Genomic DNA, 16,677 nt, shown 5'->3' on the forward strand with positions numbered 1-16,677 from the left:
AAAACATAAGGCTTTTCCTTTTCTAAAAATAGTTGTATCTCCAGTTTCTTGCAGGCATCATTGGATCAGTGGGGCTGCAGGAGGGATTTGAGTGGAAAAGGGTAATGTCACTAGGGACTAGCTTAGAGAGAGTGCTCCATGCTTAAGGAGTGGCATGGAAGAATACATGGAAACAGTTTAAGTGTGTGTGTAAAATACAGACACACATACACAAAGATTTTATAGGCACTCACTTGGGATTACTTACCTGACTCAGTACACTCATCTGTAAGGCAGCCATCCCAAATTCGTGCTCATAAAATATCACACCTGTCTCTGAGGTGTTCCTTATTCATGGAACACCCTTTCTGAACTGATCTGCAAGGCCACTACCCTCTGTGCATTCAAATCCCTCCTGAAGCTCCACTTCTCCTGTGACACTATAAGAAATTAGCCATCCAATAATGGCAGGAGAAGAGCAAATAGAGGATCGTCTATGTAACTAACTAGAAAAATAACATGAGAAGTCTGGCTTACACAGAATTGCCCTAGTTTTTACAAGTCAGGTTTAAATCGATTTAAGATTGTCCACACCAATATAACTAAACCAATTTAAAAATTGATTTTACTTGAACTTGTGTTGACAAGTCCTTAGCAAAATATGGCCAGTCATCACCTGAATATCCCTTCCCCCTTCTCTTTTCTGATTGTCTTTTTAATTTGTCTTCAGAGCAGAGACAATGCCTCCCTGTTTGTGCAGCACCTAGTACATTGTAGAAATAAATAATACAAATAATATGCCACACAAGAAATTCATATATTCTGCATATATCATGTATATTACAGAAAAGCTGTTCCAGAAACATTTTAGAGAGATTTTAAACAATTTAATGCAACTTTTAAAAAAATTTCTTCACCCATAAAGTTGGACTTCTTAATTACTATCAGTCCAATTCTACAGGCATCAGAGGGAGTCATGATAAATTGCAAGATTACCTAAAATAGCTTTTCTGTGCCTGTAAATATCACAACTTTAAAGTCCAGTATCTTGGAACTTACTAAGGATAATGCTATACATCTCACTGGGATGGTATAAAGCTCTTATATTGTAGCTTACATGATTGTAAGACTTTACTGTCACTGGTGCAGGACTGAATATTGCCTGTTATGGGACTCAGGTGTAATTTTACAGGGAAATTGCACATTTGGAAGAAAGGAAGAAACATTTCTCGGTTAGATTGTTTGGGGTTTTGTTTTGTTTTTAATTTTGGGGGGGTGGGGGGTTATAAGAAGACAGCTGTTTGAAGCTGCTCAGCAAGTTGGAATGTTAGAAGTTGTCCCAATAGAGGAGGATTAGTGGTCAGAGTACATCTCTGCAATCAAATAAATTATATATATTCATTCATGTTAACGAAGTAGCAAGAGTCTGTACGTGACTTCGTGATTACACTATATGTGTACATTGAAATGAAGTTAATCATGACCTGAAAGCTCTTTAGAAAAGGTGCCCTCTCTATCTATGTGTTTGTGCAGCACTTAGCACTAAGGGGCCCTGATTCTGATTAGGTCTACAGGCATTACAACAATACAAATAATAATTTGCATTTTAGCCTCACTGATTGAGAGGTAGACTTCCATATGTATACATGGTGGATTACGCATTGCTAGACAAAATATGGCATCATTAAATAACAATGCAAACCCAGACCAAGCTGGGAAAGGCACACTATTTCAATGCTTGATTGTCACTTTCAGTTGCTGATTTTAGTAATAGTGTTGTTTACATTTATATTATGGTAGCACTAAAGGCCAACCAATTCAGGGTCCCATTGTCCTAGGCGCTGCAGAGACATAGAAAATGACAGTCCCTGCCCCAAACCGCTTGCAATCTAAAAGACAAGATAAAACAGCTGCATGAGATAACAGGTTGGTTGGGGTGCAGGTGGGAAGTCAGAGTAAGAAAAACAGTAGGATGGCTGTTGAGTTTTATAGGTGGGGCTGGTAGCACCATCTGTTGTTAAGATTGCTTGACAGCTCCCATTATGACACCCTTTTTTAGTTGCTCATAATTTGCTGAAATTTTCCATGCCAGTTTTCTGCCTTAGGCCGAATTTTGTTGGAAAGTTTCAGCCAAAATGTTTCAGCCATTTTTGAGAACAAGGCTAAAGAATAATACATGGTTTTTCAAAGTTAAAAAAAAAACTCTGGCTACCTTTCCTTTGATAATATCTCGTGTCCCCATGCTGTGGAGCAGGGTCTTGAAATTTGGCATGGGGTATGGCCTTTGAGTCATGGATGTGCCTTTTGCTTTTCCTGTTAGTCTTCCCAAATTTGGCCAAATTATAAGCCTCTGAAAAAATCACAGTTCACACATGCTCAATGGAGACTTCTTAGAGTTTAGAGGCTAAAATCTTCAGAGATTCTGTCTTCAGTGGGCATGCTTGAGCCTCTCACCGCTCATGGTGCTGAGCAGACTGCGCGTGTGCCATTCCTACAGTAAGTGAGAGATGTTCTCTCTCTCTCCCTGGGCTAGATGGATGCAGTCAGACTTTCCCTGGGTTTGGCTGCTCTAGGCTGGGGCTGGGCACCAGTACAGAGAGCAGGGAGCCCGTCTCTCCTGTGCTTTCAGTGGTCCCCTTGCTGGCAACCAGGCACCATGGAGAAGTAACAGCCAGACTGGGAGAAGGGAAAGGAATAGATTGGGACAAGGAGCCTGGCGAGGCTGGTACTGAAATGGGTGGCAAGAGAGCTGTGACTGGAAGTTGGAGATGGGACTAGGTGGACAAGGAGACTGGGGCTGAGGACTGGAACTAGGAGCCTCAAGGGAGAGGGGAAGCTGGAATAAACTGGGAAAGGAGAATGGGAATAAACTGGGAAAGGGAGAGAGACTGGGACATGGTGAGGGAAAGAGGAGGCGAGATTGAGAGCCAGTTGGCAAGGTGGGAGGGGAACACTAGGATCAGATGAAACGCTGAGGGGAGGAGGAAGACTGGACAAGGATATTAGGACTAGCAACAAGTGGGTTGGGATGGGGAGAGTGGAGACAGATCTGATGACGAGCTGGGGTGTGGAGGGAGAACTGGGACTCGTGGAGTAAAGAGACTGTGGCATGTCAATAAAACAAAACTTTTCACAAGAGGCCACTAGCATAACATATATATAACATAACATAAGAGTGGCCATACTGGGTCAGACCAAGGGGCCATCTAGCCCAGTATCCTGTCTACCGACAGTGGCCAATGCCAGGTATCCCAGAGGGAATGAACAGAATCATCAAGTGATCCATCCCCTATCGTCCATTCCCAGCTTCTGACAAACAGAGGCTAGGGACACTAATGGCATACTGGTCTGTATTAGTAGGAGCATTGCCAGCAGATCGAGGGAAGTGATTATTCCCCTCTATTCGGCACTGGTGAGACCACACCTGGAGTATCATGTCCAGTTTTGGTCCCCACACTACAGAAGGGATGTGGACAAATTGGAGACAGTCCAGTGGAGGGAAACGAAAATGATTAAGGGGCTGGGGCACATGACCTACAAGGAGAGGGTGAGGGAACTGGGGTTATTTAGTCTGCAGAAGAGAAGAGTGAGGGGGGATTTGATAGCAGCCTTCAACTACCTGAAGAGGGGTTCCAAAGAGGATGGAGCTCGGCTGTTCTCAGTGGTGGCAGATGACAGAATAAGAAGCAATGGTCTCAAGTTGCAGTGGGGGAGGTCTAAATTGGATATTAGGAAACACTGTTTCACTAGGAGGGTGGTGAAGCACTGGAATGGGTTACCTAGGGAGGTGGTAGAATCTCCACCCTTAGAGGTTTTTAAGGCCCGGCTTGACAAAGCCCTGGCTGGGATTATTTAGTTGCTGTTGGTCCTGCTTTGAGCAAGGGGTTGAACGAGATGACCACCTGAGGTCTCTTTCAACCCTAATCTTCTATGATTCTATGACCATCCCTGCCCATCATGGCTAATAGTCATTGATGGGCCTATCCTCCATGAACTTATCTAGACTAAACTTGTGCACCTCGTATTCTGGGTGCCTGACTTGAGACTCAGGTCTGATTCAATGGGATGTCAATGGAAGCTGTGATTTGACTATATATAATACTAAGTGCTCTGAAAACCAGGCCCCACCTGTCTCAAATTGAGCACCCAAAATTAGTGGACACTTCTGGGTAAGTTTTGACCTTATTCTCTCTGTGCCTCAGCTCTCCCATCTGTAAAATGGGATTATAGCTCTCCTTCAACTCACTGGGATGTTGTGATGCTAAATTAATGTTGGTGAAGCACTTGGATACTATAGTCATGAGTGCTATGGGAATACCATGAGGAAATTAATAATTCTCTCCTCAGACCAGGGTTTGAATAGTCTGCACTAATTAAGGCCTGGGGTTACATATTGAACAAAGAGGCTAAATCAAACTATTGTTGAGCACCATCCATTCCATGCACTGAATAAAGCTGGCATCCTGTGGAAAAACTAGTATGTGCTCGTGTAATTAGAGACTATCATAATGCATATGCACAAGAGGGCCAAATAAAAGTTGCACAGGGAACCTTAATTCTGGCATTTCCTAACTTTTTAGTGCATGAATTTGCAATGTTAATAATGTTCTTTTAACATTAGATTTTTTTCTGTAATAGTGATAATAAGATTTATCTTCAGCAAAATGGGCAGACATCCTGTAGGACACAACAAAATGCAGCACTTCTTGACACAGGAATCAGTTGTAGAGACTAAGACAGGAAATGCAGCCAGGTACAGCAGCATCAGTCCTGTATTTATTTTCCAATGGCTAGACTGTAGCAGGGCTATAAGGACGAGTAAGATTCTGCACAGCCACACTGGGATGTGGAAGGGAGTAAAGTCCATACAGCTTTGTAGGATCTGCCCAGATATTGGGTCCAGCATGGTGGGGGGGGGGGGAGTAGGGGCTACGTGCCTGATTTCCCCATCCACCCACCCTCAAATCCTATGATAGTGATAGGCACAAGGAACTCAATGTATTTAGCTTCACAAAGAGAAGGTTAACGGGTGACTTGATCACTGTCTATAAGTGCCACCATGGGCAACAAATATTTGACAATGGGCTCTTCAGCCTAGCGGACAGGGGTATAACAAGATCCAAAGTTCAAAGCTAGACAAATTCACACTGGAAATAAGGTACACATTTGCAATAGTGAGGATAATTAATCATTGGAATAGCTTCCCAAAGGCTGTGGTGGATTCTCCATCATTGGCAATTTTTAAATCAATAGGATGTTTTTCTAAAACATATGCTGTAGTTCATATAGGAATTATTTTGGGGAAGGTCTGTGGCCTGTGTTTTACAGGAGTTCAGGCTAGATGACCACAGAGGGGCCTAAGTTATTTCTTGTTATTAGCTAAAATAGATAAGGTATCCTAAATCCTCCCTCAGCCATCACTGAGGTTCTACATCGGTGATTACTTTGTTCTTTAAAATAGTATTGGAGACAGTGGATCATGTGCTGGACCTCATCACTGCTCATATGTCAGGTTCAGCTATATCTGTTTCCCCCAGTGACAGCTGTCTCTTTGATATGTTGCCTATTTTGCCTGTTAATCGACTTTTCATCTGCATTTGGAACTGCTTCTAGTGTAGTGTAGTGTCAGACTGTTGATGGGCCCTCAAAGCTGGGTGGCTTTTTTTTTTCATTTACTAACTTTTGATCTTGTGTTGATCCCTGGAGCCAGGATCCCAGTGAAGCTGGGCAAAGAACTGTAATTCTGTTTTACAGGGAAGTTCAAAACTTTGGGAGGGGGTGGTTCTGAATTGGAATGAAATCAAATTTCAAAATCTCAAAATTTTTCATGAAACGGAATTGCCATTCTCCACCCAGCTTTCATCTTGACATTAACCCGGGACCTGTTCCTGCATGACCTCCATATGGGGAACTTCCATTGAAACATTGGCAGTTCTGTGCAAAGAGGGTGGAACTGACCCCACTGCAGAGGACCGGAACAAGACCTGTTCTGAGGGCTTAATAGGATTTCAGTCATGTTCAGCTCTTTCTACTCCTTCTGCATTCCTTGTCCTTCTAGACCAAAGCCAGGGTAGGTGTCTGCATTCCCAGCCCCTTTTAACTCGACAAGAACCTCTGGGTGTGGGGTGGCTTGATTCTCTTTTTGAAGGCAGATGTCCAGTGTGACACACAGCACTGTTTCTTCAAAAGCAAGATACTTAAATAGTAGAGTAAAAGCACAGAGTAAAAGGAGATTTACAAACAAAACAAAGTTAACCACATATCTCTCTTGTCTAGGATTGATCTTTGCTATAAGCTTACCAGCCAGGCTTTCTACCTTCAGTTTCATCAGAGAGAGCATGTCTCTAGTCCATCATGCTGGGCTCCCTTATCATGCATCTCTGGCTTATGTTTGATCAACGCTTTGTCACCAGCTTATTCCCCTGGTGAATGCATTTCCCTACTCCCACCAAAACCAGTCTGCTTGTTACCTGGGGTTCTTTCAACACAAAGCTCTTGGTAACTTTTACTCTGTGCGAGGTGGTGTCAGGAAATAAATCAGGGGAGACATGGACGTCCGACTGATAAATGGCTGACACAAACAGGACAACACAAGAGTGCTTTCACTTAAAGCTAAACTTTACTAGTCTCAAGCACTTACACACGTCCGCAACAAGATTAGTAAAACACCCCCAGCCCTTAATAATTACCAAAGCTGAGTGTGGCTCTCGAGTGACACCGCGGCCGGTGAGGAACACAAGATGCATCCAGAGGGAGAGACCAGTCCCAAAGAGTCCCCAAACGAGTCCCACTATCTCAAGCTTTTTCCCCTTATTTATACACTAGTAATAGAATGACATGTCCCTTAAAGAAAACTTGTTAAGTAAGCAGTTTCAAGCAGGAGGTTCCTTCTGATTATTGATTAACCAGGTGTGGGTTTTTGCAGAGTCTGCAGCTCTGAGACCTTTCTATTCCTGCTCTTTTAAAATGCATGTATCAGCAACTTTAACACAATTCTTATCAGGAAGGACGCGGGGTCAAGCTGCCCCTTCCATAGCACCCCAAAACCTCTCCCCTCCTGCCTTGGTCAAGCTGAGTTTGCTGAATGGCCAATTTACAGATTGCTGACTAGGTTGCTTTTTAACAATAATCCATAGTGGTTTTAAGCACTTTACTGGTTTGCCAAAGTCTCCCCGTACATGCTCACCACTCCAAAGTTCCGATATAGGCCATCAAATAGCTCCATGTATTATAACAGCTCTTAAACCAAGACTTTATTGCTTTCTCTATCTGTGAGGATAGAGCACAGACAACCCCCAAACAAAATACATATTCAGGTGTGGGATACAGAAATCATATCTTGGTAGCAGATCGTAATATTCCATTAAAACAGGAATATCTGTCATCTGAGTATCACAGTAACCTTTCTACCATCCCACATCAGCATGGCCTTACCAAATTCACAATCCATTTTCATAAATTTCACAGTCATAGCATTTAAAAAATCTGGAATTTCACGGTTTCAGATATTTAAATCTTAAATTACATCGGTTGTAACAAAGCATGAATATGTATTTTAAAATGGTAAAATATAAACATATAAAGCCCTTTAGTCAACATTTCTTAAACTGTGGTCCTGACACTAGAGGGGGTCAGAAGGCTGTTGTAAAGGCGTCATGGTATTACCACCCTTACTTCCATGCTGCCTTCAGAGCTGGGTGGCTGGAGAGTGGCGGCTGCTGGCTGGGCACCCAGCTCTGAAGGCAGCGCCCTGCCAGGAGCAGCACAGAAGTGAGGATGGCATATTATGGTGCCCAGCTCTGAAGGCAGCCCAGAAGTAAGGGTGGCAATACTGCAACCCTCTAAAATAGCCTTGGGGTCTTTTGGGTCAGAACACCCAATTTGAGAAACACTGCCTATAGCATAGGGTAAAAGTACACAAAAGACCAGATTTCCCAAGGAAGACCAGATTTCATGGTCTGTGATGTGTTTTTCACGGCCATGAATTTGGTAGGGCCCTATATATTAGCAATAGCAGTAGTATAGCTGGTCTGAAAATTTCAAAGTTTTTGAAATTGTGTCAAAGAACATGGAGGAAATTGTGCAGAAATGTTTGCAATTTTTCTCATACCCATGTTCTCGCATGGTTCTCCTCCTGTCTCCCTTACTGCTTTTTCAGGGACTCCTCTGGCAGCTCCTGTCCTCCTTTCTCTGCAGGTTTCTCTTTTAGTATGTTCCTCTTCTCCCCCTGCACCTTATGTCTTGCCTACCTTCTCTGCTCACTTGGTTTCTACAATCCTCTACATATGGATGATTCAGAAGTCTATATCTCAATGCTTGCTTTGTCCCATTCCATCTAGTCCCACACATCTGCCTCTCCTACATATTGCCTTGGAGGGCCTACTGCCAGCTCACACTCAACACGACCAAAACAGAGCTCAATCATTTACCTCCTACAACCTTCACTTTTCTGCCATTCTCCTTTCTTTCTATCGCTCAGGCTTGCAATCTTGGGGTCTCCTCTAATTCCCTTCTCCTTTTCTCCACACATCCAGCCTGCCTAAATCTGGTGGTTTCTTTTAACATAATCTTACTAAAATCTCCCTTTTTTTCTATCCTGATGGCTAATGTGCTTGTGAAGCCATTGTTATTTCCCTCTTCCTTCATGATAGCCAAATCACTCGCTTCTAATCCATCCAAACACTGAAGCCAACATTATCCTTGCCTTTGGATCTGACCATGTCACCCCACCAGGGGCGGCTCTAGCAATTTCGCCGCCCCAAGCAAGGCAGCACGCCGCGGGGGGCGCTCTGGCGGTCGCTGATTCCGCGGCTCCAGTGGAGCATCCGCAGGCACGCCTGGGGGGAGGTCCACTGGAGCTGCCTGCCGCCCTCCCGGCTACAGGCAAAGCGCCCCCCGCGGCATGCCGCCCCAAGCACGCGCTTCGCGCGCTGGGGTCTGGAGCCGGCCCTGCACCCCACTCTTTAAATCAGCCCACCGGCTATTGCCTGTTGTATCAAGTGTAAAGTTCTCATCCTAGCCTTCAAGAGCCTGCCTATCTCCACTTCAGTCTAGAACTGGAATCTTGTCTCCCATTGGTGTTCATTATTCTCCCTCACCCACATCACTCTGGCCCTGATGACACCTTCATTTCCTTCTGCCACTCCCATCTTCGTACTTTCTTCTACGCCGCTCTTTATGTATGGAATACACTCCCTGTATCCATGTGCTAGCTCCCTCTGCCACGAACACGCACACACACACATTTTTATTAAAGTATATCTAAAGATTCCCTTCTTCTACAACACCCACAAATAGAAAAAAATGGAAAATATTAGATTAAGAGGGTCGGGAGGATAAGAGATTTCTCCAAGGTATCTCCCTCCTCTAGATCTCCCAGTGGATCTTGTCTGTGTTCAAGACTGTAAACTTTTTGTGCAGAGCACTTTCTTGATAACTGAATCATACAGGGCTGAGCACATTGTTGGCACTTGCAGAAGAAGAAACTTTTATACATATCCATAACTCACCCTTTTTTGTAGTGCAATGTTATTACTGCTCTGCATCCTAGAAGTAGCACTTTGGTTGTTTATTCCTTTGCTTTCATCGTGACCAGACAAGTCACTGGGGAATCAGAATTGGGTCTCAAAGAAGAACAAGTCATTGTTTAATAACAAGCTCAACTTGTCATCCTGATCTAAGTTTCATTAAGGCATTGTAACTGATGCTTGGAGAGAAGGGTAGGTCAGAGTTCCCCTTTTCCCCAGTGCTAAAAACACTGGGTTAATACAGTTTCAGAAGACCAAGAAGCAGGTTGTGGAAAGTTTTGTCTTCTTCCCTGAAGGTGAACCCAGGTCCTGGCACAGAGCCACTTTGCTCTACAGCAAAGAAGAAAGAGTAAGTTACTTGAAGTGGGCTATGTAAAGACAGGGAATAACTACCTGTCATCCCTTTCATGGTAAAGCAGGCTGGGAAAGAAGAGGAGTCTGGGTCCTTTAAAATACAGATACCTCTCTCTCTCTCTCTCTCTCTCTCTAAGAATTGTTAGGCAGATAGAACCAAGGCAGAAGGAGTCATGTGCTGGTCTGAGAGTCACCCAGCAGATGGAACCTATGGGGAACGTAGATAGAGGCTCAGAGAAGCTCATCCATTTGGACAGATTTGGGGGCTTTAACTACTGCTGTATCATGGACATTCTTGGGATTTCTGTCACTTTGTATGTTGGGGAACTTGTCTGTGTGTTAGACATTGGTACGTTCCATGTTGCAATAAACAACTTGGCCTACATTTTCTGAAGTGATTTTGGGTGCCCAGCGTGAATGGTGAGCACCCATCCTCTGGAAATCAGGTTGTTTTCAGGTGTTTCATGTTGGGCACCCAAAAATTGAGGCACCCAAAATCACTGTCCATTTCTGTGCTCCTTTATCCCACCACGGAATTAGAAGCATCCAGACACTGGTGCAAACTTTACCACATTCATATCCTTGATAATACACTGATTGTAAGGAAATAGTTTTATGAAGACCTTGTGTATGAGCTAAAATTATTGCCCATTTCTTTGGAGAGAGGCTAAATTCTTTAAGCACCTCATTACTTTCTCACATCATTTCTTGTATTATAAATACTTTAATTCAAAAGCTGTTGTAATTCTGTTGTGTGAGGGGTTTTTAAAATTTCTCTTTCCCTTTGATAAGAGAGACATCTCATTTTGAAATTCTCTGTGGTGCCCAGTACAGCTGAAGAGCACAACATTAATCATCTGGTGGCATATTTTAGTGTTTGGGATAATACAATAATTATCTTCAAGTGCAGTTTGTGATGTTACATATTTGATGAAACAGTTAGGAATAAAAGTACTTTAGAGAAATAGAGCTTTCAGTGTGCATTGAGGACTTGCAAGCAGCTACTGTGTTTATTATTACTGTGAAATAATTGCATTCTCTTTTTGTATTGCAGTATCTACTAGAAATGAAAAGCTTAATACTGCCCCCTGAACATATTCTGAAGAGAGGGGACAGTGAAGCAATAGCATATGCTTTCTTTCACCTTCAGCACTGGAAAAGGGTAGAGGGGGCACTGAATCTTTTACATTGTACGTGGGAAGGCAGTAAGTAATTATCTTTCTCAGAAACATTTTACAGGGATTGAAACAATATAACCACATATTTCCATGAAGTATTATGAGTAAATAATCATTTATACAATGCAGCGCCTTCCATCTAAGGCCCTCATAGCACTTCAAACCATTAATGAACTAAACTTCACAGTACCTTTGGGTGGTAGATATGTATTCTTGTTTCATTCTGTAGATGAGTCAAGTTGCCTTTCTTCAGGCCATGCAGAGAAGTTTTTGGCAAAGTTGGCAAGAGAACACAGGAGTCCTGATTCCCAGCCTCCTGCTCACACCAGTAACCACTCCCTTTGTGGAAAATTAACAGTTAACAAACCCTGTCAATGGCCTCTAATGAATTTTGGACCCTCAAATTCTGTGCTAATTACAAAGCCAAATATTGCCTAGGAAATATACCGCTAACAATGAGGAGACTTTTATGATAAGTCTGTATGAGCTATAATATTGTTGTTCAACAGAACTACGTAGGTTTTTTGTTGAGTCTTATTGACACAGACCTCACATACAGCCCCTTTGTGTTGCTACAGAGATGCAAAGGGACCGTAAAACTATCCTAACTGGACAGCTGAGGGTTCCCCAACATGGGTGGAATCCCCTTATAACACTTCCTTCCCACTCTGCCCCTGGTGTAAGGAGCAATAGGGTGCAGTGCCAGTGCCACTGTGCTCTGGTGATCCCCAGCTGGCATAATGTCAGAGGAACCCTGAAGTCTGCTGAACTCAGTGAGTTTTGGGAGCATAAGGAATGTAGGATCATGCCCCATGGAACTATGTCTCCAAATTCAGGGCCAGGATTAACAGGGGCGGCTCCAGGCCCCAGCACGCCAAGCGCGTGCTTGGGGCGGCATGCCGCAGAGGGTGCTCTGCCGGTCGCCTGGTGGCACCAGTGGACCCTCCGCAGGCACGCCTGTGGGAGGTCCACCAGAGCCGCGGGCCAGCGACCAGCAGAGCGCCTCCTGCGGCATGCCGCCATGCTTGGGGCGGTGAAATGTCTAGAGCCACCCCTGAGGATTAATATACTATAGTATTCCCCCCAGGGACTGCATTACGGTGACTAATCTGGAGTTCAGTTTTACCTTTACCATTGTCAGTTTGCAAATACAAACTTCCTTCATTTAACTAGGGGGAAGAAAGCAAAGCCTTGTGCTTAAGGCGCAGCACCGAAGACTCAGGAGATCTGGGTTCTACTTGCTGTGTGACACTGAGCAAAATCACTTATCTTCTGTACCTCATTTTGCTCACCCGTAAAATGGGGATGATAATTTATTTCTTCACAGAGGTCTTGTGGAGCTTAGTTCATTCATATTTGAGAGCCTGATACTGAAGACACTATAAAATACAAAGAGTATTATCATGATTAAACCAAATAAATCAACATAATGTTTTTGTATTCAGTAAGCTGTATTCTTTCCACCCTGGTGATAATACATTTGAAATATTTTGTGTTTTCAATAACTGTGTTGAATTTTAATTTTGTAAAGGGTTTTCGCCTTTATAACCACTTGAAAAAGAACCCCCAGGAAATTAAAAAAAAAAGTGGTGTTTAGAATGACCTTTGGTGAGATTGTCTATAGTGACTTTTTTTTCTGTAATCACCGTTCACTTCCCCTTTTCTGCTCTGCTCTTTTCTGATTTCCCTCATCTTTGCAGCCTCCCTATGTTCCATTCTTTCTGACCTGTTTTTTTCTCTACATTATGTCTTCATTCAGCCCTCACCTTTAAAGTACACCTTTCCCACCATGCCTAGCACACTGATAATCCACCAAAGAAATACGTTTTACACAAGCTTAATTAAAGTCAATCATCCTCTCATAAACCATTGGCCTGAATTTTGTCTAATCTAGATTGTACAGTAAACTCTTTGGGAAAGGGATGCATCTGTGTCTATGTATTGTAACACTCCCTGCAAACTGGTGATGTTCAATAAATAATTCAGTTTCCTTGCTGTGGGTGGGTTGCTCCATTGTGTTTGCCCCACATGTCTCACACACACACGCACACGCATGCACTTCAGTATTCTACTTGTTCTCTCACTACTTACTTATTTATCCCCAGATCAGTCCCCTCCATTGTTTCCTTTGTCATCTCCTATTCCTTCCCAATGGCTCACTTTTGACAGTGTCTCTTCCAGAGCTGCCCAGAGGATTCATGGGGCCTGGGCTATTTGGCGGCGGGGGGCCCCCGCGGCCGAATTGCCGCCAAAGACCCAGCACTTAGGTGGCAGGTCCCAGGCTGGAAGGACCCCCCACCGCCGCCAAATTGCCGCTGAAGACCCTGAGCAGAAGAAGCTCCGGGGGCCCGGGCCCCGCGAGAGTTTTCTGGGGCCCCCGGAGCGAATGAAGGACCCCGCTCTTGGGGCCCTGAAAAACTCTCGTGGGGGCCCCTGTGGGGCCTGGGGCAAATTGCCCCACTTCTCCTCCCCCCCGCCCGGGTGGCCTGGTCTTTTTCTCTTCTATTTTGTATTGTTTCTTCTCCTCCACTCACCATTTCATAGCAATTGTGTTCAGAAAGGCATTACCACAAGATCATATAATTGCTCATAGTAATTTCTTGCTCGGGTTCCTATTGAAGCATTCTTTGCTGTGTAACAATGGGACCTCTTACTACAGTTTGACTATTTTCTCTTTTTCTTCCCTCCACCGCTACTTGAAAATGTATTTTATCCTACACATGGGTCAATCCAAATAATGGCCACTCATTTCCAACTTCTTCTCAAAGGAACAGCTGTAATCCATTCTGCATAGCTATTTCAGAGAAATGGAAACAATGGGCCAGATCCTGAGGGCCTTATTCAAATTTTTACTCCTTCCTCACTCAGGCAGATTCCCATTTATTTTAATAGGATTTTGCCTAAGTAAAAACTGAGTCAGAAGCTCAGTGTTTGGCCCTATATTAGTATCTTTCAGTTGCATCTCTCTTCTCTAATTAATATTCTTTATAGATGTTGTAAATTAAACATTTGATTATATTGTGTTATATCATTCTGTCAATTTCATGTCACTTATATGCAAACAGCGTCCTGGGCATCTCTGTTCTACCAAAATTTAAACTCATATAAATCAATGCAGAGGAATAAAAACTTAACTGGGTCCTAATTCTTCCTAGCACTATGTATCCATTGAGTGCAGCAATGAGTGCAGTACTTGATCACTTGCTGATGCTCTCTGTACTGATATCTATCTACATAGCAATAATATCTTAAAATTATAGCATGCCATTAAGTTACTTAAACTACCAGCCTCTGTCACTTTACCAGCTTATATGTAGAAAGTTAATGCCTAAAAATGCATATTACTAAATTTTATCTGGGTGGGACTTGGACAAAGTTGAGTGCTAGCATTTCTTAAAGTAAATTACTTCGTGGTACATTTTCACATTTGCTTCTGGGAGGAAAGCAGATTGTTCCTTCTATGGCAAGCTCTAACTGAAACATGTCTAGAAAACCTCATTGGCCTAGCAGTCAGGAGGATTTGTGGTATTTTTAACCACAAAATAATTGTAGGCCCCCCCACACACACACACACACTGCACTCCGCAATTCAGAAAAGAGTTAGTTTAAAAAAATAATAATAATAATCGCATTGGAATATTGGTCATTTCCTGGCATTGTTTCAGTTTTCCACCAATCAAAATGCACTTCCTTTTGCAATAAAACTCAAAAGCCCATATGATGCTTGTTTTGTTTGGCTTGATGCAGATATTATATGCAGAAAAGTCCTTAATTGCAAATATGTCTGAGTTTCAAAGGTTTCCAAGATGAATGACTCCCACCCACCACCACCACCACCACCACCACCACTCAGGAATCAAACCAGATACTTACTTACACCACACTCCCTCTTGTTTAATATGCAGCTGGTGTTCAGTTTTATTAGGCTTCTGATTTGACAAGTTGGGGAAAGACAATTCACCGCACAGCAGACATGTGACTGGTGGTCAGACCACTGACACTATGTATCCAAGTGCATCTGTTGGGTCAACTCCAAGGGGAGAAAAGTAGGCTACTGCTCCAGTCATATCCAGCAGGAAGACATACTGTGCAAATCAGTGGAAAGAAAGGGAAGTTGGCACAGCCCCCGAGGCCCTGCCCAAACGCTATCTCCTGTGCCCCATGCCAGCCATGTGAGGTTTACTACAGCTGCAGGCCTACTCTAATCTCCACAGGGAAGAAAGGGGCAAGATTTATGAGAGGTTAGTTGGGAGAGTATGTTAAAGTATTTGTTTGAGATTCCTGCTCCCTTCAGCTGCTGCTCAGGTCCAAACCACAGAGCAATTCCATGGCCCAAATTGCCTGATTTCCTCAGTGTTGGTTGTGGTAGTGCAGAGATCCCACATATAGGAATGAAGAGTCAAAGGGTCAGGATTTGGTCCAATGAGGGGTTATTTCATGTGGAAACTAACACACCCTTTACTTGCTCCCAGGAAAAAACCACATGGAATCTGGGCTTAAAATAAAATATAGTTAGTTAATTCATAGAATCACAAAAATGTAGGGCTTGAAGGGACCTTGAGAGGTCATGTAGGCCAGCCCCCTGCACTGAGGCAAGACCAAATAAACTAGACCATCCCTGGCAAGTCTTTTCTAACTTGTTCTTAGAAACCGCCCATGATGGGGATTCCACAATCTCCCTTGGAATCCTATTCCAGAATTTAACTACCCTTCTAGTTAGAAAGTTTTTCTTAATATCTAACCTAAATCTCCCTTGCTGCAGATTACACCCACTACTCTGTCCTACCTTCAGTGGACATGTGGTCTGACCCCTGGTCACATCTGTTGTGAGGTGAATTGTCTTTCCCCACCTAGACAATTGATCACTGTCCTTTTTATAACAGCTCTTAATATATATGAAGACTGTTATAAGGTCTCCCCTCAGTCTCTTTTCTCAAGACTAAACAGGCCAAGTTTTTTTACCCTTTCCTCATAGCTCAGGTTTTCTAAATCTTTTATCACTTTTATTGCTCTTCTCCGGACTATCTCCAGTTTGTCCACTTCTTTCCTAAAGTGTGAGGCCTCACCAGTGCTATGTAGAGCACTTTGAAAGCATCTGGAAGATGAAAAAGCGCTTTATGTCTTGCTGTGTATTAAAGCATTCACATGGGTTTATATTTAAAAAGGTCTTGAGATAAAACCACCCATCAATCAAAGTACATTTTGTTTAAACAGTGTTATTGTAGTTTCAATTTCGGTTCATTACTTCCTGAAGGAGATCTTGTAATATAAATTGTTAAAGTAAATCACATTAAACATTTTCCTAGAAGCTGGTCCTGCTTAGAGAGGTTTCTAGTTTCTTTCAGAGTGGGTCTGACGTGGGTCGCAGTGTTGTGCAGGGAGAGCTATCTTTTATATTTTCCAGCAGTGCCATGCTAGTCTTTCCTCATATTAAAATCACTGATTGAAACAGCATGAATCTTTCATTTCTGAAAAGCTCAGGACCAGAGAGTTTTTAATATTTTAATCTCTAAGAAATTTCTGTTACTTCAGGAAAATTGATAACATTTTTTACCTCAGCAAACCGTAAATGGACAGGATCTCTCCTAGAGTTTAGAAAGGTTTATATGCTCTTTGGCAAGACATTATTACCTTTGAGC

At 43.1% G+C, this 16,677-nt stretch overlaps 1 protein-coding gene across 3 annotated transcripts in view; it reads left to right on the plus strand.

Annotated features, from left to right (window-relative positions):
• The window catches only part of ST7 (suppression of tumorigenicity 7), a 228,699-nt gene that overhangs the window by 196,024 nt on the left and 15,998 nt on the right, over window positions 1–16,677 (plus strand). For 2 of the 3 annotated variants that reach the window (XM_039508628.1, XM_039508634.1), the window contains one exon: window positions 10,915–11,065. In XM_039508628.1, the coding sequence (XP_039364562.1) occupies window positions 10,915–11,065 (151 nt within the window). The remainder of the gene's footprint in view (window positions 1–10,914; window positions 11,066–16,677) is intronic. The other variant, XM_039508630.1, reaches the window with a different exon arrangement.

This window comes from Mauremys reevesii, linkage group 1 (assembly GCF_016161935.1).
Source record: "Mauremys reevesii isolate NIE-2019 linkage group 1, ASM1616193v1, whole genome shotgun sequence".
Taxonomy (NCBI): domain Eukaryota; kingdom Metazoa; phylum Chordata; order Testudines; family Geoemydidae; genus Mauremys; species Mauremys reevesii.